The 26,638-nt window shown below is 42.4% G+C and overlaps 1 protein-coding gene across 2 annotated transcripts in view; it reads left to right on the top strand.

Moving 5' to 3' along the window:
- Positions 1-26,638, top strand: part of LYRM4 (LYR motif containing 4) — a 78,257-nt gene that overhangs the window by 5,904 nt on the left and 45,715 nt on the right. For both annotated transcript variants that reach the window (XR_010306263.1, XM_064161137.1), the window contains exon 2: positions 5,649-5,769. Coding sequence is in view for 1 of the 2 variants with exons in the window: in XM_064161137.1 (XP_064017207.1) it covers positions 5,649-5,769 (121 nt within the window). In the remaining variant the exon portion in view is untranslated. The remainder of the gene's footprint in view (positions 1-5,648; positions 5,770-26,638) is intronic.

The raw sequence follows: 26,638 nt of genomic DNA, 5'->3' as shown, positions 1-26,638 counted from the left end.
AACCTTACCCCAGTCCCAAGGAAGAATGGAGGTTCGGCCAGGGGGTTAGGAAGCAAAGTGGATTAGTCAGAAAAATGGAGGGTGAGGTTAGAGAGAGATGCAGCTTAGAGCTCCCCAGCAGGAGAAGTACCTTTATCTATGTTTCAATTCTTATTCTTATACATCTCAGCAAGCCAATGAGTGGGGTAGACATCAGCCTTGTTTTCCTTTCACAGCCTGTAATCTAGTTCTTCTCACCAAAACATTCTAGCTAGGCTCAAACTAGCACATGGAGGCACACTACTGGGTACTTGAAAGCATGTATGTCTGCATGGTGTCTCAGTTTCTGTTCTTACACTCTTATCAGAGCATAAAGATACAAGAGTGAAGACTTGAAAAGGAATTCTTTTATTGTCTGGTATGACATAAGTAAACATTTTGCAATAAAAATACCTCAGTCCCCAAGCAGCTGTTATTTCCTGAAGTACCTCTGTTGTGATTTCATTTTTCCTTAGTAGCTGTTGTTTCAAACTTCACTTCTTGTAGGCTTCATTTTTATGAGGACACATGTTAGCTTTTCAATGGTGCTTTAGGGAAGGAAAAAGATGAAGTCTTTGAAGGTAAAACTGAATGACAGTGTATTAGAAAAGACTATTTTCTACTCATAACTCTGCATTTTACTATTTTTGAGGGGAGTTGTTGTCTTTTAACATTAGCAGGTAGTAGCCATTCCCTGTGAGTCTGTGGTAACATTTTGGCCCTGGTGTTCTTGCATTAAACTCCAACCACTGTATTTTCTCCTGATGTGCATCTGTTGCCTTGCATAGCCATCCACCTGAGGTAGCTTTGCTCCAGAGCCATTGCACTGAATCTGTTACCCATTGAGAACATGCTTTTGATTTAATTGTGAGTTAATTGTGTGACAGATGCACATCAGTAGGGATCATAAAAAAACATTTTGAGTCTGGATGCATAAAAGAGCACTCAGTGAGTTAATCGAGCTGTACGCCCTTTCTTGAGTCCTGCTGTCATTAGCTCACTAGAAGGTGTTTGCAGAAGATAAAATCAAAGGTGTTCCATTCTCTAACAAAATTTCAGTATACTTGGGTGACAAAATGAAAATGCCTCATTTAATCTTTCACTCTTTTATCAGTATCTGTTTCCAAAGAATGGTTAGAAAAATAGTAAATTGTGAAATGCAGTTTGAGTCTTCATTTGCAGAGATGTCTCCTAGTGAGCACTTTTGCATTCCTGGGACCTTTCCTGAAGGTCTGTAGGAGTTGTTTGGGTATACTGAATGCAGAATTGCTTTCCCTTGTATTCTGCCCTACTGAGGCCACATCTCAGCTTCTCAGTTCAACAGAGACAGGGAACTACTGGATAGATGCCAGCACAGGCTACAGTCATGATGAGAAGACTGGAGTATCTCTCTAATGTGCAAAGATTGAGGGACCTGAGCCTGTTTAGCATGGAGAAGAGCAGCCTGGGAGGGGATCTTCTCAATGCTTTTATCAATAGTTAAAGGGTGATGGGCAATGGGATGGGGCAAGACTTTTCAGTGGTGCCTAGTGACAGGACAAGAGGCAACAAGCACAAACTGGAAACTGGGAGGTTCCACCTGAACTGGAGGAAAAAATTCTTTGCTGCAAGGGTGCTGGAGCACTGACCAGGCTGCCCAGAGAGGCTGTGGAGTCTCCTTCTCCAGAGAGATTCCAAAACCACCTCAGTATTGTAATCCTGGGCAACCTGCTCTGGGTGACCCTGCTTTAGAAGAAGGGTTGGACTAGATGATTGCCAGATGTCCCTTTCAATGCTTAGCATCCTGTGATTTTGTGATCCCCCTTCTGTTTCTGTGGACAGCTTGTTTGGTACCTTCTTGCTGAAGTCTCTGTTTATACAGCTTGCTCAGCCTTTCAGAATGAGATCTATCACAGATTACAGATCAATCTACATCAGTACTGCTGTTTTACCTCATCCCTCCTCAGCGCTAATGTTCATCCAGTCCCATGCGGAGCCAGTGAGCTTGCTAATCCAAAAAATTAAGATCTAGACTTGGACTTTGAAATGTGTTTAGAGTGTACTAGAGGGGGGTTCACCTGTTCCAGTGTCTGACCACCCTCAGTGTGAAGAATTTCTTCCTAATATCCAGTCTAAATCTGCCCTCCTCAAGCTGCAATCCATTCCCTATCATCCTATATCTACAAGCCCTTGTAAAAAGTGTGCCCCTTTTAGGTTGATCTTCATGAGGTTGGCTTGGACCTACTTGTCAAGCATGTCCATGTCTCTCTGTGGTTTAAAGAGCAGGCAGAGATTAGTTTAACTCCTAAAGGAAGTAAAAGATTCTCTTGTTGAATTGGAGAGGAATACAGAAATTTTATTTAAAGGCATACAGAAAAATATGGAATACATGAATCCTTATCACCTAATACAGGTACAGGATATATGAGAGTTCCCTCAAAACCTTCCCCCCAACCAAACTATCCCACAAACCTCAGTGCTCATTTTCTCCCTGCCACTGACTCCTGTTAGGCCCAAACAGGCCAGTGACATGAATGTTAAATTTTAATGTCTATAAAGGTTTAAAGAAATTGTAAAAGGAAAACAAAGAGCAGCTTTGTGACTATAGATAAAAACTGGTTTGGTGATGTTTTCTCAGCACATACCTTGACAACTGTTGGGTGTATTGAGAGGAAGAGAGAAAAGGAACAATTAACGTACTGTATGTACCAACCAATCACCCCAGTCTGTAGGTATAATACTGAGGAACAATTTGTTTTTGTTCTGACTGGGTTTTTTTCTTGCATTTGTTCATTTGTATCACAGTTTGAAAGGCTTGCAACCAATAAAGGATACTTCCTGGCTGTTCTTTTTCCTTTTAAGCTGAATATGTACACACACAGACACATATATATTATATCTTTGAATCTTTTGGAAACTCTTTTTCTTTTTCCAGAAAATACTCTATGTTTCTGCACAGTTTAACCTTACAAATATATATAGTATGATTTGAAATCCCTCTGTTGTAATGCAATACATTTAAACTGTATTTTAATGTCCTGGGATTGTTTGTTTTCTAGAAGAAATAAGCTGCTTTCCCTTTGCACCTTACTAGGGCAACAGCTGCAGTTGAGAACGAGCTTTCATTTTTAATGCCTTCTATTAACTTCACACATACAAACACATACACACACACCCGCACACCCCAGTGTCACATTAGAGGTGAACAGACCCTCATTGTAAGCAGGCACCATCTGCCAGTGATGGACAGCAGGGTGGCACTCCAGAGCCATCCTGATTCCTTGGACTGAGATGTATTATTTATGACTTTCAACAGAAAATATACTGCTTGGCTGGTGGAGCCTGCATTAGGGACTGGGCAGCACCATCTAATGGTAGTGGTGCTGGCAGTTCATCTTCCCTCTTCTTCCTCCCCACTCCAAAGTCTCTTTCTCAAATATTTTTATTTTTCAACATTATCTTTTGAGTTTTTGGTCATGCTTCAGACAACTTGTGTCTCATGTTTCCAAATTATACCAGACTGGAAACAGTGTTTTAAATCTTGCACTATTTGTGCTGTTTGCAGCAGCCTTTTTTCCCTTCCAGTGCCACATGTAGGGTTTTATATTCTGTGGTAAAGATGATACGATGTGGTGGTAGAGAAGTGGGACATTATCAAGATAGCTGAGCAGCATTATTTTACTGCTATTTCTCCTGGCCCTCCCAAGCATGTCTAAGGAAAGTTATCATAGGATCATAGAGTGTTAGGGGTTGGAAGGGACCCAAGGAGAGCATCGAGTCCAACCACTCCGTCGGAGCAGGACAATCCTTTCTAACACAGATCACAGAGGAACACATCCAGACAGACCTTGAAAGTCTCCAGAGAAGGACACTCCACAACCTCCCTGGGGAGTCTGTTCCAGTGCTCTGTGACCCTTACAGGAAAGAAGTTCCCCCTTGTGTTGAGGCAGAACCTCTTGTGCTGCAACTTACACCCATTGCTCCTTGTCCTATCACAGGGAGCAAGTGAGCAGAGCCTGTCCCCCTGCTCCTGGCCAGCCCTCAGATACTTATAAACATTTATCAAATCCCTTCTAAGTCTTCTCTTCTCCAGACCAAAAAGCTCCAGATCCCTCAGCCTCTCCTCATAAGCCATGCCCTCCTCTTCCCTAATCATCCTGATAGCCCTCCACTGGACCCTCTCCAGCAGATCCTTGTCCCTCTTAAACTGGGCAGCCCAAAACTGAACACAGTATTCAAAATTATCTATTGCTCAGACTGAAAATTGTATTTTACCATTGGAATTTGCCCTCTTTTTTTATTGAACACTATGCTACAAACTGTAAAAGTTCTTCACTGGGTTGAAAAGACAGAGATTGGGAGATAGAGAGCCAAAGCTGCTCTTCCTCTCTGGAAGTAGAGATGACCATTTCCTGTTCCAAAGATCATGTCCTGTTACTGCTTCATAGTTGGGAAATGGATGACAAGGTGTTGGACTGAGGATGAAATACACACTGTCAGGAGGAAAAAGGGTGATGGGGAAGGAGCCCTTGTCTGATGGTTGGTCCAACAGTTTATCTGTGACTGCTGAATCAGAAATTCAGAATAAGATCTGAAAGACAAGGTCCTGGAGTGAGTCCAGAGGCGGGTGACAAAGATGGTGAAGGGTCTGAGGAGCAAGACTTGTTAGGAGCAGCTGAGGGAACTGGGCTTGTTTAGTCTGGAGAAAGAGTAGACTGAGGAGGGACCTTACTCCTCTCCACAACTCCCTGAAAGTGGGTTGGAACAAGGTGAATGTCAGTCTCTTCTTATCCCAGGTTAGCACGGATCCCTCCCCTGGTAAATTCACTACAACGTGGATTTTCAGGAAAGGAAAAATGAAAATTGCATTTCTTATAGTTTAAATATAACAGTACAAGGAGAATAAACTATTACAGAAATATAGTAACCTTAAGGAAGATGGGGAAAGGGTCAAGCAGTGGCAAAGCAGCAAAAGCAGCAGCAGCCAAAATAGCAGTGGGGGAAGGTAGCAGCCGGTGCAGCAGAAGCAGCAAGGGGAAAGTACAAGTTGTGCTTCCAGACCCAAAGCTCTTGGCACTCCAATGAAATTATATTAATTTATCCATTGTTGCCATTATATGGCCTATCTCCAGAATGTTCACCTCTCCACTCAGAGCTTCCACTTCTAAGTTTCTGGGTTCTAAATTTTTTTTCATGTCTGAGCTAGAAACCTAGCTCAAATGGCCACACTTCTCCTAAGTGACAAATGATAGGACAAGAGGAAATGGACTTGAGTTGCACCAGGGGAGTTTTGGGTTGGATCTCAGAAAAAAATGCTAACCAAAAGGGTTATCAAACACTGGAACAGAGTCCCCAGGAAGGTGGTTGAATCCTCACACCTGGAGGTGTTTAAAAGATGCAGAGATGTGGTACCTGAGGGGCATGGTTTAGCACCAGATTTGGTAGACTTAGATAACGGTCAGACTCAATGATTTTAAAACATCTTTTCCAACAGAAGTTATTCTATGGTTCTAAGAATAAAACAATCTATGTGTAAAACTGGGCAAAATATGTGCATGTCTATTTATTGTTTTAAATCATCATGTTTTAAAGAAGTTGAAATGTCATGAACTGTGGCACATCTATGAACACACGTCTTACTCTGTGTTTAGAATGTATGCCATCAGAAGGATAAGAGATGCCTTCAGAGAAAACAAGAATATAAAGGATTCTGAAAAAATAGAAGAACTAGTGAACAAAGCCAAAGCAAACCTAGAGATTATTCATCGACAGGTATGTTTGTTTCTCTCTTTTTATCCAAGAATTGTGCGCTCCTCAGTTAACTGTCTCATGCTGCTAAAGACAGAAAAAAACAGATTTTTGGTCAAACCCATCTCACCATCTCTGGTTGAACACTAGTTTTCATATGTCTGAGTTCAAAGGTGGGGAACATTCATTTATCCATGATAGATGCACTTTGGGATTTAGGGATGTTTGTTCCATTAACCAGAGCGCAGGCCTTACTGTCAAAAGTTTCCTATTCCTGCTTTGTGGGTATGTATGTGGGATGCTGAAATGAGGAGGCTGCTTTGTAGTATCTTAATGTTCAGGGTTCCCTGACTTATTGTGGATAGAATTTGATGCTTCCTGGTTCTGTGAGCCTAATAACAAAGCAGTTTTAAGTCAAGCTGGTGGATAAATCTAGCTAAACCAGAAGCTTTTCAGCTGTTCTTGAGACAAAACTTGGATATACTGACTCATCTGAGCCACGATGGAATTCCTGACTCCTGTGACCTTGGTTCTAGACTCATAACAGGGCAGATTCTTTTCCTTCTATGCTGTGCATCTTGTTTTACACCTTTTATGAAGTTTTCTTTTAGCCTAAAGATTGTCCTTCAGCGTCAGATAGAGCTTTCAGCTGCCTTGACAAGAGCAGCGAGAGCAGGCAGATGTGGTAACATTTAACTGAGCCACACTGTCCTTTGTAAAGGAGGAACTGAGCTTAAGGATACTTTACATTTGGAGTTGCTAATGACCGTTTTGGCCATTCATAAATAGCTATCTGTATGTACACAAGTATCTTTAACAAGACTTTACATGAACAATCCCAGAATCATAGAATGGCTTGATTTGGAAAGGACCTTTAAGATCATCTTGTTCCAACCTCCCTGTCAGAGGCAGTAGCTCACTGTTTCATCTATCAGCCTGTATTTTGCACTGGTAGGAATGTTGTGCATTTAATTCTTCAATCAAGAAAATGACAGCAATAAAGGTTAGTCTAGATTTGTTCTTAGCATGGATTCTGCTTTATGCATAGCTGTAAACCTTTCAGCCAGGAAGGTGTTCAGAAGCAAAGTGTATGTAGGGTTCTACTTCCCTCAAATAGCACTGTGTGTATTATCAGACTTTGAACATCTCTCCACGTTTGTTTCAGTTTTTCAAATGTAAGAAACTAGTATTTCATACACATAATGTATACATATACAAAGTGGCATTAAGTACCTATCTTTTCCATTTGTTAGTTGAAGAGTATCTCTGTTCAGGGGTTAGGACTGGGTCAGCTACTGGACAAGTGACAGATGCTCTTTGCGAACTCCTCTCCTTTCCCAAAGGCAAATGAAAGAGAATAAGGGAGAGAGACTGATGGGTTGGGAAAGAAAACTAAACCAGCCTGAATGGGAGTAAGAATAGAATGGAATACATACAAAGAAATACATACAAACCGATATCCAAGCCCTGGTGGCAATGGTGTCACCATCACCATTGATGCTAAAGGCAGGCACTGGGGAAGTCCCAGGCTGGTTTCAGCAGCAGTTGAGAACTGAATTCCAGAGCTGAATTATGGAACTGGATTCAGGAACACATGGATTAGAATCAAAGACAGAACAGACAGAGTCCTTCTTAGACACTGGCCATTGAAGAAGAGGTTTGACCCTGATGGCCCCCTTAGCTTTATCCTGAGGATGACATCCAGAAGATGGAATCCCTTGTTGGTCAGTTTGGAGTCACTTGTTCCATCTGCTCCTCCCTGCAGGTGCCACCTCTGACTACCTGCACCCAAACATGGATGTCCTCATTTAAGACAGCATGCTCTAAGGAGAGTCACTCTCATGATTGAGAGTAAAAGTGACAAAAAAACCCCAAATCGTAAGCTGAGATAAGAAGAGTTTAATGGAAATAATACAATGTGCAATTACTTACCTATTTCACATAAAAGCAGCAGCAGAAGCAGCAGAAAAAGCCAGCCATAAAATGAACCCTTACCCCTCAAACCTGCAGCCAGCTCAGGAGAAGAGACCAACAACCCAAACTGGAAACCAGAAGAAAGCCTCCAGGAACTGCACTCCAAGCCCCATCATCCTTTGCTCTAGCCACCACCTTCATTATAAAGCTGGCATGACATCCATGTGGTAACGAATACTCATCAGCAGATTCAGCAGGCCATCCTGACTGGTCCCTCCCAGACAAAGCCAGGACAGTGGGGCACAAGATTCAGCAACGCCTTTGGTCTGCACAGGAGCAAGTCTAAGCCAGAGCTATTCTGCTTCTCAGCCCTTGACAGTAGCTCTAACCATTAGTATTCTCACTGCCAGAAGCAGCTGCTGTCTGTGAAAACATGCCCTGAAACTTCAGAAAGTTCTGTCACAGAGCAAAGACTGAGTCAAGAAATCAAACCACTGAACAGAATCAGATCTAGCTCAAACCAGGGTGCTCTGTCTCTAGGACATACCAGCAGAATGCAGAATACTCTCAATTAAAAATGTGCAGAGTTTTGCTTGTTTATTTGTTCCAGATCTCAGCTATTTAAGGAGTTTCTCCCACACACAAAATCGATGTGCTACAGCTAAAGTAATTTTAAATGGGAACACATTTTGGTATCATTCCATCTAAGAATTTCAAGAAAAATATGCTTGAAATGTGAGGAATATTGTCTGACACAACTACCCATTTTAACTTCACTTGAAGTAGATCTTAGGTGTCACACTTGTAGTAGTGATTGAAAGTCCAATCATGCTGCATTCAGTTTTGGAAGAGTGAATGAGTTTGTCTGACGTTTGCAGAGAGTAACACAGACAGTGACATAACAGACAGAAAACAATCTAGTAGTAGGAAATTAGTTTATCAAGCTAATTTTTAGACAGATGAGTCCCTGCAAGACTCAATGTTTGGGTAATAAAGATTTCTGTTATGTTTCAGTGTCCTCTCACTTGAAGCTGTAAATCAAGAGATGAACGCTGGGATAATAGCAAGCATCTCAAAGGAAAGCATTTGGTCAGGACTATTAAAAACCTCATCATCTAAATTCGTATTAATATTTACTTGCTGTTGACTGCTCTGTGGAAAAAAAAATCACTCTCCCTCTTTAATTGAAGATAATGAACTCATCTAACATTATGAAGACTTTATATTCAAAATTAACCAAGCATAATGTAAAGGGCTTTTATTTTTAAATGCAGAAGCACTGAAGTGAACAAAATCATAGAATGGTTTGGGTTGAAAAGGACTTGGAAGATCATTAGGTTCTAGCTCTCCTGCTGTGAGTAGGGACACCTCCGACTAGACCAGGTTGCTCAAGGCCTCATCCAACCTAAACACTTCCAGGACTGGAGTCTCCACAGCTTCTCTGGGTAACCTGTTCCAATGTCTCGTGATTGTTCAGCCTGGAGAAGAGGAGGTTCAGGGGCGACCTTATTGCTGTCTACAACTACCTGAGGGGTGGTTGTAGCCAGGAGGAGGTTGCTTTCTTCTCTCAGGTGGCCAGCACCAGAACGAGAGGACACAGCCTCAATCTATGCCAGGGGAAATTTAGGCTTGAGGTGAGGAGAAAGTTCTTCACTGAGAGAGTCATTGGCTACTGAAATGGGCTGCCCAGGGAGGTGGTGGAGTCGCCGTCCCTGGGGCTGTTCAAGGCAGGATTGGATGTGGCACTTGGTGCCATGGTCTAGCCTTGAGCTCTGTGGTAAAGGGTTGGACTTGATGATCTATGAGGTCTCTTCCAACCTTGCTGATACTGTGATACTGTGAACTATTTCTTCCTAATGTCTAATCTGAATCAAGCTTCTTCTAGTTACAAGCCTGTCGTGGGTCCAGCCAGTTGAATCTGCTGATGAGTATTTGATACCATACTGTCATGCCAGCTTTATGAAGAAAGTGTTGGCTGAAGCAATGAATGATTTGGCTTGAAGATTAAGATTGTAACCTCTTGGTCCCTGCCACTTCACTGGCAGCTGGCTTGAATGCTGCCGTTTTCTGCTTGGTTTCTTTGCTCGTTTGCATGGATTCATACATTGTATCATTCCATTAAGTTATCCTTATCTCAACCCAGGGCTTTTTGTGTTACTTTTACTCCTAATCCATATGTGGGAGGCTTGCTTGTTAGAGCAAACTGTCTTAAACCAGGACAGTCTGTTTTGGTGCCTGGCATAGGGCCCAAAAGGGTTTGAGGTAGCAAGAAATTAGATAACGAGAAAATTCAATTAAGGCCTGTTAAAAGAATCTTGTATACTTTGTTTTTCCATAGTGTGTTCACCTTGTTAATGCTTTTGCTTTGTGGGGGTGGCTGGGGCCAGTGTGCTGGGGTGCTGCCATGGTTATGTAACATAAATCCTTTGTGTACTCTGTGTGCTGGATTTTATCACCTTGAAGAGGTAAATTAGAGCCCTCATGTTGCTGTGCTGAATACTGTCACATTATATGATTATTCTAGTCATCATTTAATTAAGCTGTACTCTCACCCACTTGATGGGTCAGGTTTTGTCCAGAGTAATACAAACCATTCCCAAGAATATTACCTGGAAATCTGTCCCAAGGCTGGATAATTCTGAGTGACAGTGTGCATAAAAGAGTATGGACAAATACTTAGGCCAGCAGTCACCTCCAGTGTTTCAGAAGTTCACCACTGAACAAGTGCAAAATCCTGACAAACTGGTAAAATATTTGGGAAAAGTATGCTGCCATCCCAGAAATTCCCAAGAGACAGAAATCACTGCAATGTACTGGCACCTGGCCCATGACTATCAAGGCCTTCTTATCACTGTTCAGAGGGCTCAGGGGCAAGTCTCTGGACCTACAGACAGATGAGTAGGTACCATGGCTACTCAGACCCCAAGGGCAACCATGGCAGCTGCACCAGAGACCCAGCCTGTGCCAGTATCAGTCACCTCTGTGCAGAAAAAGAAACATACAAGGAAAGTAGTTTGTCTGGCAAAGGATAAGGATGAATCAAGGCCAGCACAGGGACAAGAGGAAGAGCCAGAGGTGTTCACTCCATCTTTATTCTGGCCTTGAAATTTGGCCAAGGACAAATGGTAGGCAGGATTACTTGCCTGCTCTGACAGTATGAGGGAAGTCACATCCTCTGTACAGGGCTGTGTTTCAGCTATAAATGAGCTGCCTGGGAGGCCTATCGACTCAAAAAGAACATGTCCTGTTCCCTACTTGTTTGGGTCCCATGTTTCAGCTATTAGCAGCAGGCACTTGCCTGACCAAGAGAGAGAGTCTGAGAGGCACACACCATGGCATACTCTGTGGTTTTACTTATGTGACCATGGGGAGGACATGAGGAAGTGGGACAAAAACCTTATTTCAGTCCTAGCTGCACAAGTCTGAGAATTGCAGGGAAATTCTCCCTGGAAGAACACTGCCCCAGTTTCCACTGGAAAATAGCTCAAAAAGAGCAGACAAATTGGTGATGCTTCTGATCTTTTTCAAGGAACTTTTAAAGCATCTTCACAAGACACAAGTGATTCTGATCAGAATTAAGGGGGCCCTACCTTCAGTCAAGTGACAGAAAGGGACACACAGATCTAGTGGACTGTGCAGAATCAATGGCCTGGCATGTGAGACCCACAAAAGTATAACACTTCAGTAGATGAAGGCACACAGTGTACTCTGATGTTGTCTAACGAGAGGTGAACCCTTCTGTGTTTCTGGTCCCAGCAGCCAGGCATGTTGGAAGCTAAGCACCCAAATGCAGGCCACAGTTTGCTTTCAGTTGGAGGGGTGTTCAGTGGAATTGACTGCACAGGGGTGGAAATCCAGCCCCTCCATTTGCCATGGATTGATGCAGACTGTACTGGAACAGGGTGGAGATCCAGAACATCTGCATTAAGAAGTCCGTTGTGTACCGCAGGGTGATCTCATTTTGGGTGAGAACAGACAGTGAATGATGTTGTATCTTGTGTGATACTAATTGCTGCTGCTGCGTGTGACATAGGTGGTATAGAAGAAAGGGTGCATAACGTCATGGTTTCAGAGAGTTGGACCTGCTGATTAGCATTTGATACCTTACTGTCATCATGCCAGCTGTATAATGAAAAGTGCTGTCTGGAGCAAAGGATAATGGGGTTTGGAGTTCAAACGGTAACCTGAGATGCTTCCTGTTTCCAGGGGCTGCTTGTGGTTACTAGCTTGTGGTGTTAGTCCCTTCCGCTTTACTGGCTGCTGGCTTGGATGCTGCCTTTTTCCACTTGATGGCTTGTTCTGTGATTGGGTTTGCTGGCCTGGTTTGTTTGATCGTTCACACAGTGTTGTACATTGTGTGATTCCACTGATCTCTCCTTATCTCAGTGGCAGGGCTTTCTTTGTGCTACTTGCACTCCTGATCTGTGTGTGGGAGGCTTGCTTGCCAGAGCAGACTGTCTTACACCAGGACAAAGCCATTATCTCTTGTCCTGTCACTACACACCTTTGTAAAAAGTCCCTTTCCAGCTCTTCTGTAGCCCACATCAAGTCCTGGAAGGCTGCTCTAAGGTATCCTCTGAGCATTCTTTCCTCCAAGACGAACAACCCCAACTCTTGCAGCCTGTTTTCATAGAAAAGGTGCTCCAGCCCTCTGATCATCTTCATGGCACTCCTTTGAGGAGTGACATGAGATCTGACATCCTTTTTTTTGCTGTGTTTGGGGTTTATAATGATGTAGCACATCTTGCTCTTGCTGACTTTCACAGTGTGTCAATAGAAATTAAATAATATCCCTCTTTGCTGACAATTTGTTGTTACGCTAAAATCAAATTTATATTCACTTTACATTCTAATTTATGGGTAGTCATCAAAGTGACCATTGAAGTGTAAGGTTCATAAATAACTATTTGAATCAGCCTAGTGGGAAATGTGAAGCAGTGACAGATTACTGTCATTTTGTTCATGTCAGTCACTGCACAATTTGCTTGAATGTTCTAACTGTAGCTTTATAAAGCTGAAAAGCATGGATGAACATTTATCTCTGCCTTAGTCCTCCTGCTTGATACTGTTTTCAATTTAAAAAGAGGCTGGCTAAAGTATGGAACTACTTTGCTTCTTTTCTCAGTGCTGTTTGTGTAGAAGTTTTGAGTGTGTGTCCTGTGTAAACAGGAGAGTTTGTGGTGTCCTCCTGGTGAAGTAGTGTTGTGAGAAGTGCACTGTCACAAGTAAATCAGAAACAGAAAGTTTACAATTTGAGGTGGGTCTTGAGGTCTTTTGAGGGTTTTTCTAACAGCTATCTCCCATCTATGCTAACATGAGTTTCCATCACTTGTGGAATACATTAGTGGTAAGAGAATTTGCCCTGAAGTGTTGCTGCTGGTGCTGAGATACACAGAAGCCACTTTGAAGACAAGATATTAGTGAGTGTTTCAAAATAGTAGCTATGTTAGTTGTGCTGTCTCAAGTTTTGTACTGGAAATGTAAAAGTGAAATTCAAAAGCTGTATCAGACCTGTGTGTTCTGATTAAATCTCTGTGTTAATTTATAGTTAATTTATCTCATTTTTAAGTGTTCCTCCACAGTACTTTCTCCTCAGTTTTAGATGGGAGCTGTAACCAGTCATCTTTTTAAGCAGCTAAGAAGATTCCTTTAAGTTTTCATGGCAGTTCTGAAGGCACTAGTATCAATTGTACTGGTTTTGACCTCACACAGCTCCTTCAGTAAAACAGTTTTGATATTTCACAGCCTTTGTTTGTCCCTTTAATCCAAGCAGAAGCACAGTTTGCACAAACCTTTACCAGAAAAAGAAGAAGGTGCACCAAGAGCAGGTAGACAGGACATGTGTATCTGCTTCCTTGACAGTTGGCAGGTCATCAGTGTTTTCTAAGGGAACAGATAAACTTTTCTTTAGAGTTGTGTTTACCTGGACTTGAGCCCTCTTACTGTTCGTTGTAGATGTGCAGGAGAATGAATGGAATGTAGGTTTGCAGTAGGAGGACTACATTCAGTAGTTTCCACTCACAAATAAACATTGACTGCTTGCATCATTTCTCCATTTGCAGCGTGTTGTAAGTACATTCTCATGCTTGGAGTACTCATTGATTATCATAGAATAGTTTGGGCTGGAAGGGACCTTTGAAGATCACCTAGTTCAACTCCTCTGCACTCAGCACGGGCATCTTCAACTAGAGCAGGTTGCCCAGAGCTCCAGCCAACATGACCTGGAATGTTTCCAGGGATGGGGCATGTACCTCTTCTCTGGGCAGCTTAATTAAATGCTTCACAACTATGCCTTAGTAACAGCCTGTGTCATACAGTGTGAGATTTCAGTCTCTTACTCTGGTGTTTCTCCGTACTTGCCATTTTTGCACTCCTCTTGCTCCTAGCCTGTTGTAGTTCTGGTAGTTAGCTTTTAGTGTGTTCCCCACGTAGATTTATGTTTACCAAAATTTTTGCTGGGAGCTTGTGGCAAAACCAAACACTGAATTTCAATTAGCTGATTTTCATTTTTAAAAGGCATTGGGGAGATTTTTTTAAACTTGGAAGCTCTTTGGAGTGATATTTTTACTTTTTTTTTTTTTCCGTCAAGATCATTTAAATCCTTTTTCTTGTGCTGTGTGATTTGAAAACATAACTCATTTGTGTGTTTCTTCTTTTGTTGTGTATCTTCTTTTTAGCAATAGCTTATGTGATGGTTTGGGAGTTACCTGCAACCCCACGCCACAAATTCACCAGACTAGACTCAGTTGTCTGGAAGTTAAGGAAGCTATATTTAAAGCCAAACAAAATCTACAAGCATGGATATATATACAATACACACAAATATTTACAGTTATATCCAAGTTAAAAGCAATACAGAAACATGAAATCCCTCCTGAAACAGTCAGACTGCCAGGAGGCTCCTGACCCAAACCTCCTGCCCCCTTTCCCCTCTTTCCTTCCCTTCAGAAATAACCAGATCAATCCCCATATATCTCGTGATAAATCTGGAAGGATCTGAGGTGAGATGTCAAAAAGATGACAGGAAGGTTAGAGGAAAAGAAAAGGGTTAGGTCGGATTAAAGAGTTAAGGCAACCACACAGACTGCCAGAGAGAAGGAGAGAACAGAAATGAGAACTGAGAAGTGTGTGAGAAGTGAGTGACTTATCTATATTTTGACTAGTTATGTTTCTCAGCAGAGAATGAGTGATATAAGTCACTGTTGCTTTTTTCTTTCTTCTCACAGCTAAGTATTTCATTTATCTCAGTAAAATATTCCATTTAGCCTCAAACCAACACAGCCTATAGGGAAGAAATGCTTAACATGTCATAAAGTTTCAGTGCTCTTTATGTGGAAGGAGACATAGGTGCACATGGAAGAAGGTATAACATAGGATGGATAATGGCTCTCTTTTAGTGAAACAAGAGAAAGCTTGAAACTGAAATGAGGAGGTGTTAAATCTGGAGCAATACTTGATTTTGCATTCCACTATGACAGTAAATGCATTTTATGTTCAGTAAGGCTTTTGAGGGGGAAGGAGAGGGGGGAACAAAGAAAAGCAATGTAGTAGGAGTGACTTTGAAACAGGTTTCATAAATTTGGACAGAAACCCAAGTGAGTCAGTGCTTGGCCCTTCACATGACGCATTAGGGGTGAGGTCTGCTTGCACAAGCCTTCCCAAATAGGTTTTCATCTTCATACATAGGATATTTTTAGAGATCTGTGATGTTACAACAGATGCTAAAAGCTCAAAGTTGTCATATAAGCTTAATTTCTAGTGTCTGAACATGCAAGAAGTATAACAGATGTGAATTTTTGCCCATCTTCAAGTGCTGTGGCTTTGTAGGTTACACCTCTGAGTGTCCAGAGCACAGGCTTCAGTTTAACTCTCCTAACAGAGAGCAAGATTGCTATTTTCACAAGTGATTTGCTGCTGTTTGCCCTGCTGTCTAAATTACAAGAGGCAGGTCCTGCCTGCAATTTTAAGCATCAAAGTAGACTCTGCACTGAAATAACCTTTAGGCTGCAAGCCACCGTGATTCAGAGGCAGAATGAGGCTGTGTCTTTCTGATTTAAGAGTCTCTATGTAAAACACAGCATTTGATGCATGATTTCCTAAAAAAAAAAAAAAAGTCTGAGTTTGGCAGCTGCTTTTAAAAAACTTTAATTGTCTGCCATAAAGAGTTGTCATTATTTTTGTTCCCTGTATTTAGGCAAATCCTGTGAGGCTGGGGCTGTATCATAAACAAGTAGTTATGTAATGTGTCCAGAGCTCTGAGGATCTGATGTTAAGCACAGAGGAGAGCTGTTTGAAGGACAGGAGAAGGACTTTGTTTCTAGTGAGCAATTTGGTGAGGCAGCATGTCAGATCCCATCAAGTGAATGCAAGGTGTAAGCTTCCATGTGGAAAAGAGTTAAGTTTCATCAGCTTCGTTGGTTAGTAGGTCCTGGAGCCAGTTAGCAGCAGTGAACCAGCCTGCTGAAGTGCTGGGGGAGCACCTGGGTAAAATGCCTCTTTGTTCACCAGTATGGTTAGGTGGTCACTCTCCAGCTTTATTTCCGTGATGCAGTGACTTATATGCTTTCTTGCAAGAGGTGTGCACAACTAAGATTGGTTTAGGATTGGTGACATGTGGAGGGTATAGGGTTACAAGAATGGCATGTAGGGTGATATACAATAACATTCTGAGGGGTCAGCCCCTAGGCTGGCTAACCCAGCCCCCTTGGGCTGGCTAACTCTGCCCACTGCAGCTGTGTGTGGGGTGCTCACTGTTTACAGTTTGGTTTCCTGAGCCTGAGATGGGCCCAAGGACACTTCACAGCACGAGTTGCTCATGTTTATCAATTTGTGTCTTCTGCTAGCAAGAAATTCATCCACACTGAAGAAAGCTCCAAAAGCAGGGAAAGCTCATGTTTTCAGGGAGATGTGTTTATCTCCCACTCATTTCTTCATGCTTTCTACTTACCTGTGTTTGGTGTCTTGAAGGCTTCTGCCCAGTGCGTGAATAGACACAGTTCATAGGGGTGGCTGTTGCAGCAAAACTTCAAGGGACATCTTCCAGATCAACAGCAAGTGTGTATGTCTCCTGGTATAGATATAAATGCAGTATTGCCAAGAGAGGGAAGGTAAAAGTAAGTGCTGCTAGTTTTGATCACAGCTCAGATTACGTCTGCCATTTTTCTGATACAGCTCTGTCGTCCTGAGTTGAAGTTGCCAGTCATGTGTTGATGCCTGCCAGTCTTGTTTGTAGTGCTGTCAGCTGAAGGCAGATTTAGTTTCTACCATTGAAGTATATTAATCTTTGAGCAACTTACATCTTTCTTCTTGTGTGGTGTCTGCTGCAAGGCAGAGCATTGTGGAATATCTCCTTTTGTCTGAGTAGGAAAAAGGAAAGTCTGTCAGCTTTCTGTGTTATTTATGAAACCTATTGTGATTTATGCTCATATCAGAACTCTCTTCATAGTCTCTCTTCAGTGGTGTTATCCATGGTACCTGGGTAAGCCAGTTTTAAGTACAGCTAGACCTTGAGGAAGCGGAAGGGAATGCCATTTTGAGGACTTCTGAAAAAAGTCAAAGGGACATCAGTGCTGTTATTACAGCAGTGATTTCTGTTTCAATCTCCCACCTTTTCTCATTGCTTTTTATTCTGTTGTTTGTTTATTTCATTTCCCTTGATAAGAAACCTTTCCTCCCTGGTTTCCTACTACTTATAGAAACGAGACAGTATCAGGTTCAATGGCACCTCAGTCCAGCAGGCACACTTCACTCCAAGAGGAGCTCTGGAACATTTGTCTGGTGCCTCATATCCCCAGGACCATGTCCCGCTGCCCTTGAACTGCAGTCTAATTGAAGACAGTGATGCTGATACCGATGCCCTCACTAGCCAACAGGTCACCTAGTTGTGCAGCTGTGATACAGTAGGGGTTTTAATTACATTTTCTCCCCCCATGCTCAGTCATCAGTCTCAGCATATCACAGTTACAGATTTCCTTTTTACAGCTAAGAAATGAAAGAGGGAGGATTTCAGCTCCTCTTTAAGCTACCTGGCCTCTCAGATGGCTGTGCTTGTCCTCTCAGTACCTTGAAAACACAGTGTGTAAAGTCTTTCCCTGCCACACTTAGTCAGATGTCTCTTTTTTTCCCTTCTACAGGTAATTTGTCAAGTTTAATAATTTATTCTCTTCTTCATTCTCAGCATAAGGCCAGCCTGCAAAGAGCTCTATTTGTCCTATTGTTCCCAGAATCTGCTTCACAAGTGTTTTCTATTTCCCTGTCTGAATCGCTTCTTGCTGCTTCTGCTGATTCAGTCACTAAAACTCTTCCATTATGCCAGTTGCAAAGGCTTCAGTTGTTTCCTCATTTTAAAATTGCTTGTCAAAATGAAACCTGTTCACAAAGCCTACCAACATTAACTGTCCTTTAATAAAAATCTGGGAAAAGAAAAGTTCAAAATTAAAAAATGGGGGAAAAATGAAATGAAGGAAAAATAACCCCAAAACCTTCGTCATGGTCCTGCCAGGTGTGTTTGCAGGAATTATAATCTACTGGATGTCCACTGTGACTGAACATGGCTCTAAAATGTTCTCTGTCACCAGTACCATTTGACTGTATTTGCAAACAAGTAAATTAATGTGCACAAGTTCATGGGCCTGATGAGATCCACCCAGAGGTCCTGAGGGAACTGGTGGATGAAGTTGCTAAGCCACTGTCCATCATATTTGAAAGGTCAGGGCAGGCTGGTGAAGCTCCTGCTGACTGGAAAAGGGCAAACATAGCTCCCATCTTCAAGAAGGGAAAAAAGGATGACCACGAGAACTACAGACCAGTCAGTCTCACCTCTGTGCCTGGCAAGCTCATGGAGCAGATCCTCCTGAAGGCTCTGCTAAGGCAAATGGAAAACAAAGCAGAGGTGATTGGTGGTACCCAGCAATGGCTGCACCAAGGGCAAATCATGCCTGGAAATTTAGTGGCTTTTTATGATGAAGTCACAGCAACAGTGGACAGGGGAAGGGTAACTGACATCATCTACCTGGACCTGAGCAAGGCATTTGACTCTGTCCCACATGACATCCTGGTCACCAAACTGGAAAAGCATGGTCTGGATGGGTGGAGCACTGCTGGATAAGGAATTGGGTGGATGGTTGCACAGAGAGAATGGTGATCAAGGGCACAATGTCCACGTGGAGACCAATGCCAAATGACATCCCACATGGGTCTGTGCTGGGACCAAAGCTGTCTAGCATCTTTGTCAGTGATATGGACAGAGGAACCAAGTGCACCCTCAGCAAGTGTGCACATGTGCTTGGTGTGCCACACACCAAGCTGTGTGGCACAGTTGACTTGCTAGAGGGCAGGGATCTATCCAGAGGGACCTGGACAGGCTGTAGAGGTGGGCCCAGGCCAATCTCATTAAATTCAGCAAGGCCAAGTGCGAGGTCCTGCATCTGGGTTCGCGCAATCCCAAGCACAAATCCAGGCTGGGTGGCAGATGGCTGAGAGCAGCCCTGAGGAAAAGGACCTGGAAGTCTGGGTTGATGAAAAGCTCAACATGAGCTGGCAGTGTGCACAGTGGCCTGGGCTGCAGCAAGAGCAGTGTGGCCAGCAGGGCAAGGGAGGGGATTCTGTCCCTTTACTCTGCTCTCATCAGACCCCACCTGGAGTACTGCGTGCAGTTCTGGAGCCTCCAACATAAGAAGGACATGGAACTGTTGGAGCGAGTCCAGAGGAGGCCACAAAGATGCTCAGAAGCCTGCAGCAGCTCTGCTATGAGGACAGGCTACAAGAGTTGGGGCTCTTTAGCCTGGGAAGAGAAGGCTTCAAGGAGACTTTATAGTGGCCTTCCAGTATCTGAAGGGGGCCTACAAGGTCTTGTAATGACAGGAGGAGGGGTAATGGGTGTAAACTGGAAAAGGAAAGATTCAAACTAGATGTTAGGAAAGGGTTCTTTAGAGTGAGGATGGTGAGACACTGGCACAGGTTGCTCAGGGAGGCTGTGGCTGCTCCCTCCCTGGAGGTGTTCAAGGCCAAATTGGATGAGGCCTTGAGCGACCTGTTCTAGTGGGAGGTGTCCCTGCCTACTTGGGGGGGTTGGAACTGGATGAGCTTTGAGGTCCCTTCTAACCTAAACCATTCTATGATTCTGTGATTTATTCTGACAATAAACCTGTGTGTGGCCATGACATAAAGCTCTTTCAAACAAGCTTTATCACTGATGTCCTGTGTTTTAATTTCATCTTCTTTTGCAGTAATTTGGATTCTGTCAGAGTCTCTGTAGTAAGCTACTTGTATTTGAGGGAAATGTTTGATCCATGAAGTTGTGATGAAGGCCAAGCTTCAGGGAAGGAAGTTGCTAGACTACACTATCAGCATGTCTTATCCAGCCCTTGGAAGTTGAAGCAGGGAAAACTGTTTTCTAGACAAGAGTGTAGAGAGAAGTTTAATTAGTTTTTACGCAGTCTCCTTGATACTGGTGCATTGCTGCTGTCTTTAGCTCTGTGCTTTCTGAGGTGAGCCTGGGGTTTTTTTTGGACATTAAAAGCTGTATCTGCAGTGCCCTTCATCTTGGTGACAGGCATTATGCCAGTACATTAATTCGGAAAACAAGTGAAAAGAACAAGAAAAAAGGAGCCCAAACTATTCCAGTTAAATTTAAATCACAAAGTGACTGATTCCTGTTGTCCTTCTCTCAGGGGTACGTGGGATGTATGCATCCCCTCTCCAAGGTATGGGTTGCCTCAGTGTCCTTCCCAGGCTGTTTGTGTTGCAGGAGGTGTGAACTGTTCCTGAGCAGAGTTTGAAGTTCACCTTTATATTGATCACCTGTAGAATGTACACAAATGCATACTTTGTTTTGAAACAAAGAGCTGGTCTTTGTCCTATAAACAAGGTCTTGTTTCTCACCAGGGCAGTTATGAATGTTGCAGTGTGGTCCTAAATAGTACTTCACAATCTGTGTCCTGTAAGCATCATTCATTTGTTGAGTAGCTGCTTTGGCAGTTTTTAACCCCATTTCCATCCACATGTCTGGTTAAGGACAGCAGTATGTGACCTCATCATTTAGCCTTTCACATTAATGCAAGTCTTGTTTGTAATTCTCATGGTTTTGTTGTTGGCCCAATTTCAGAATCCCAGCATGCTGGGGGTTGAAAAGAACCTCTGGAAAACATGTAGTCCAACCCCTGCTGCTAAAGCAGAGTCACCCAGGCTTGCAATGGCCAGGCAATCTCCAGAGGAGGGGACTCTACAACTTCTCTGAACAGCCTGTTTGGGTGCTCCAGCACTATCAAATCATAGAATTATGGAATGGTTTAGGTTGGCAGTGACCTTAACAATCATCTAGTTCCAACTTCCCCCCATCATAGTTGGGGACACCTTCCACTAGACAAGGTTGCTCAAGGCTTCATCCAACCTGCCTTTGAACACCTTCAGGGAAGGGCCACGAACAGCCTCCCAGGGCAACCTGTTCCAGTGTCTTACCGCTCTTACTGTGAAGAAGCTCTCTGGGCAGCCTGATCCACAGCTCTGTCACCCTCACAGGAAAATAGGTTTTCCTTCTGTTCAGATGGAACCTCCTGGATTCCATTTTGTGCCTGTTACCTCTTGTCCTGTCACTGGGCACTACTGAAGATAGTCTGGTTCTATTGTCTTGTCCCCCAACCTTTAGCTCTGTGTCAGCACCGAGAAGATCCCCTCTCAGTCTGCTCTTCTACAGGCTAAACAGCCCCATGTTTCTCAGCCTTTCCTTCTCAGAGAGATGCTCCAGTTCCCTAAGCATCTTTGCAGCCTCTCTTGGACTCTATCCAGTAGTTCCTTGTCTATCTTGAACTGGGAGCCCAGAACTGGGACCCAGTACTCCAGATGAGGCCTGACTGGGGCAGAGTAAGGGGGCAGGAGAACCTCTCTTGGGCTGCTGAACACACTCTTCTTAATGCACCCCAGGAGACCATTGGCCTTCTTGGCCACAAGGACACATTGTTGGCTCATGGTGAAATTGTCCTCCAACACTCCCAGGTCCTTCTCCAGCAGGTCAGCTGCTAACCTCTACTGGTGCATGGTTTGGCTCTGTGTTCAAATGATCTTAATTTTAATTTAAAGTACATTTTGTCTCACAGCAGTCTAATTTCTGTGCACATTTGTCAGTATTGAATACTTACTGGGGCTGATTACTCTCTTAACTGCTTGTGCCACACAGCTCTGGGAGGTTAATCAATCTTGTGCTTTTTAATTGGCATCAATAATGTGTATACATTTATCAATATTTCTTAATTGTCAAGTTATAATAGCAGAACTCCAGTAATAAATCATGATGGTAGTTAACTTCATATATTAGATTTTCAAGAGTCTCCTTAAGTGGTTTGACATGTTTGAAATTGTTTTAAAATTATTTGTATGTGTGCTCACGGAGAAAGAGGAGGGAAAAAAATGATGTAAATGATGTGCAATGTTGTGCTTTGGAATAATACCTAAGAACTAACCTGTTGACAGTAAAATACCACATGTATGGGGGGGTTTATGGGGGGGGAATGAAGTATTTTCAACATGCTGGGTTTATTACTAATAATTTTGTATGACAGTACATATACATTTGTTGTGCCATCTCAAAGGACTTCTCATGGCAGGAACTGTTTCCCTTCTCTCATCTCTATGAGCAAGGCAGAGAGCAGAAAGAATTACTAAGACTTCTGCCCCACTCCTGAAGTAGCAGTGAGCTCTGGTAGATAAAGGCACTGTGATTTTAACTGTAAGTCTCACAACAGAAAGATACTGAAGTGAAAATGAAGGAGCTACTTCAGTTTAAATTGAAGAATATATTTAAAGACTTTGGTACATAGGGAACTAAATTATTTGCCCAGGTTCTCAAGTTTTGCTCACAGCAGGAAATAAAGCATGGTATTCTGAGTCTTACAACAGTATCTCAGTAGGTATCCCTTTATCATCTACCTCTCTCACTTCTCTGTCTCATTTAGATCCAAGTAGCAGTAGACTGGAGAAGAAACTCTACTTAGACAAAGTTGGCAGGATACTGACCACACTGTCTGTGCCAGTCTTACCAAGTTTTGTAAGGCACACCACAGACAACAAAACCTGCCTAATGAGCAGTGAAGAAAGACTTTCTAGTTACTGCTGGTATTTTCTGGTTAGGTGAGAGTCAGTGAGAGAGAAATAAGGAAGCAGCTCTCTCTTTGTGGGGTTTGCCATTCTACTTGTCTTTTTAATTGTAGTTTTTCAAGTAAACACACGTACAGAAATTCATTGATGTTCTTAAATATGACAGCAATTATTTTACTATCTGACTTGTCCTCCAAAAAATATGCATACTGCCAGCATAGCCTGAAGGGTAGGTTAAACTAGTTCAATTGCCAGGTTTTCTGGTACTTTGGAGGAAGAGTGAGATTGCTGCTACCGGGTAATCAGATGGGATGTATTTTGAAACCTAAGTCTGCCTAGTACAGGAAGCTTGTCTTTTAACCTTTTGTCTTTCCTCAGACATCCTACATGGAGTGAATACTGAGGCTACTGAGAAAGTGTTATGCATATCTGTGATATGTATTCCTGTAGACTGAAAGGAGAGGATGGCTTTTTTGTTTGTTTGTTTTGTTCTGAGGGCAGCTGAGCAGATTAATAACAAGGATCTGGACTTGTGCTCACACGTTTGTGCTGACTAATATGGGCTCCATGGGCTTTCAATCCCTCCGTGGATGAGGACTCCACCACTTCCTGAGCAGCCTGTTCCAGGCCTTTACAATCCTTCCAAAGAAAAATTTCCTTATATCCAACCTAAACCTCTCTGGGACAGCTCAAAGCCATTTCTTCTTGTCCTATCACTTTAAAATCCCAGCTTTTAAATCTCTTCAGGAATGGCAACTCTGTTAGTTTGGAAATAGTACTCCCAGTTTCAAAGGTTTGCAGTGAGCTGGAGCTGAGGGAAAAACACTGCACAGCTTTTACTATTCTGTGCAGGTCAGTAGTCAGCCCATGTCTGATTCCCTTGTCATGATGAGAGCTGATTTGAAAGCTGTGGCAGGTAATTCAGTGCAGATGAGGTTACGTGTTTTGTGTGTCCACAGAAGGTGGGAAAATCTGGCTGTATCGCACGTTTAATCAATACTGCTTGATTTTGCTTTTCATTTTCAGCTTCTCATTTAAAATAAGATCAGCATTCTTTATTTTTCTTGCTGGCTAAGGCTTTAAAAAATGTGAATAGCAGTTTTGTCCCCCTAATGCTGCAAAGCTGGGAGAAGTGGACTCTGACCCACTCTTACAAAAGAAAACAAAACTGAGAAATGGTGGAACATAAGAACAGAGAGATCCAAGGTTTCCCACTGTATAGTAATGGATATGACCTTTAATATTGAGACCTCTTGATCAAATTTAAGTTGCCATTAAAATTTTCTAATAAATTCCCTGCTGAATCTCAGAGCTTTTTGCTTCAGATTTAATGCAATAAGGTCACAATAAAGCAAGTGCTGTCTGTGCTATTGTAATTGCTCTCAGCAGGCCAATAATATTATTGCAGACAAATGCCAGCTACTGTGCTTTTATTTCTTTCTTCAAGCACTCTCCTTCCTACATGCTTGCTCCCTTTGCTCTCAGGTCTACTCTAAATAGGAAGTAAAACTGTTTAAAATGGCATTTCCTTCTCATTTTAACACGTTTTTATAGCAATGCTTTACTGAGTCTCTTCAGCAAAGGGAACTAAAGCACATTCTGTCTTACTACATCATAGAGGCTTGTATTTCCTTTCCTTAATTCTCATCCAACTTTTATGCATTAGATTCAGCCTCTGAATTGGTAAAAGTGGTATCCTAAACACACATTGCTTAGTTTATTTTGGGTTTGGTGCTTTTAGGGTTCTGAAATAGACGCACAGCTGAAAGAGTTTCTCTTAGGTGTATCAGGAGGGGCATTGAATGTCCTGTTCATAAACAACTGACAAATTGCAGCTCATATTTATTTATAGGATAATACCACGTCTTTTGCAACGTGGCTTTCAGAAAAGCATTGCTAATGTGACATTTCCTACACGAATGCAGATTTATGCCACTTTGGGGCATGGTTTAGTGGTCATGGTGGTGTTTGGTTGGATGTTGGACTTGATCTTAGAAGTCTTTTCCAACCATTATGATTCTGTGATCCTCAGCCATAATATTTTTTCCACATTCTTATTGCTCATCATTTCATCTGCTTTTTAGTTGCCCTTGATGCCTGTTCATAGCCATGCATCACATGGTGCTGGTAGGATGTATACCACAGTGCCAGCGTGTTTGATGAACTTCAGTAATAAAAAGTATCACTTCAGCAGGGTGTGCAGCTTCTCCCAGTCTGCATGCAGGCATGTGGAGGTCACTCTTGATCAATAACTAACTGCTTATCTCTTTTTTACTTAAGACATACATATTTTAATTTGTATTTCCTACTGCTGCTAGAGGAAAGTAATTTATAGTGTCAGAGGTGCAACACATCTACTTTAATGCAGAGTGGCCCTGCGATGAAATGCTTTTACAGACCTGAAACACTTCAAAAAGCTCGATTCTGCACCCTGCTGTGGTTGGAGCTTGCAGTTTCTGAGGTGGGTTAACATAGTTCTGAATCACTGTGAGACATGATCACATTGCTGCTTTGTAAATTATATAATGAAGCATTTGTGTGTGAGAATTCTTACTATAATTAGTAGTTAGCCTGTGCTTTTAAAAGATCAAAGTCTACATCACATGATGGTAGGAGCTGGAATTTGTTTACCACACTTGGCTTTCACTCAGAGACATGAAGTCTTCCAAAATCTAGATTTGATTTACGAAACTTTGTATTTCAACACCAAAAACATGAGTGAATAGTCAGAGGGCCCTTTGGGTAGTGTGATTGGTTTCAGATAAACTAATAATCCAGATCAAGTTACTCTGAGAAGAGCTCCTGTGGTTGAAATGACCTTTCTGTTACTCCTCCTGTAGATCTCAGCTGTGAAGCAGCGAGTGGTTTGTTTGTTTGAAGGACATTGGTAAAGCAGCAAAAATAAATCTTGGTGTTCATGCTAATTCATCTCAGTTTATGTGTATGAACTGTGCTTAGTCTAAAGCTTCTGAAGTGACTTTTTTCTTCATCTTCTTTTTTGTTTAATTGAGAATTGTAATAGCCTGCTTTCAGCTATGCTTTCAGGTCTGACAAGTGACATAATTAACATTTATTAGTCTAGATACAACATTTTAAAACCCTATCACTCTGGCAATGATTTTCATTTCCAGGTGGCAGTTTTACCCTGGCTGTTACAGTTGGACCACTCAGCATGGGGTATAGGATATCCCAACTTGGGCTATGAATGCAGTAATTTCACTACCAAAAAAAAAAAAAGACACTGAGGTGCTGGACCAAGTTCAAAGAGAGGCAACAAAACTGGTGAGGGGTCTGCAGAACAGGTCTTCTAAGGAACTGTTAAGGGAACTGAGGTTGTTTAGCCTGGAGAGAAGGGAGCTGATGGGAGACCTTCTGGCTCTCCACAACTACCTGAAAGGGGGTTGGAACCAGGTGAGGGTCGCTGTCTTCTTCCTCGTATCAAGTGATAAGACAGGAGGAAATGGCGTCTAGTTGTGCCAGGGGAGGCTTAAGTTTGTTTAAAAGAAACTTCTCTACTGAAAGGATTCTCAAAAAGTGGAAAAGACTCCCCAGAGAGGTGGTTGAATCCTCATTCCTAGAAGAGTAAAAGACAAAGAGATGTGGTGCTGGAAGGACATAGTTTAGCCCCAGAGCTGTTAGAGTTAGATAATGGTTGGACTCAATGATCTAAAAGGTTTTGCAACTTAAGTGTTTCTATTATTCTATTAATTAAGCAGGCTGTAAGGTGGAGACAGAAATTTGGCTTTTATTTATTTGTAGGCAGAACATCCTTCATTGCAGTAAGTACTAAAAAGCTCTTTTCCTTGGATAGAAAGTAAGAATTGAGAATATTTGAATGTGGTTTTAGGATTTGATCTTACGATATTTTAACCTGTAATATTGTTACACT

The sequence above is a fragment of the Pogoniulus pusillus genome, chromosome 21 (genome assembly GCF_015220805.1).
Source record: "Pogoniulus pusillus isolate bPogPus1 chromosome 21, bPogPus1.pri, whole genome shotgun sequence".
NCBI lineage: Eukaryota > Metazoa > Chordata > Aves > Piciformes > Lybiidae > Pogoniulus > Pogoniulus pusillus.
Note: the sequence above shows the minus strand (reverse complement) of the source record. Positions and strands in the feature narration are given on the sequence as shown.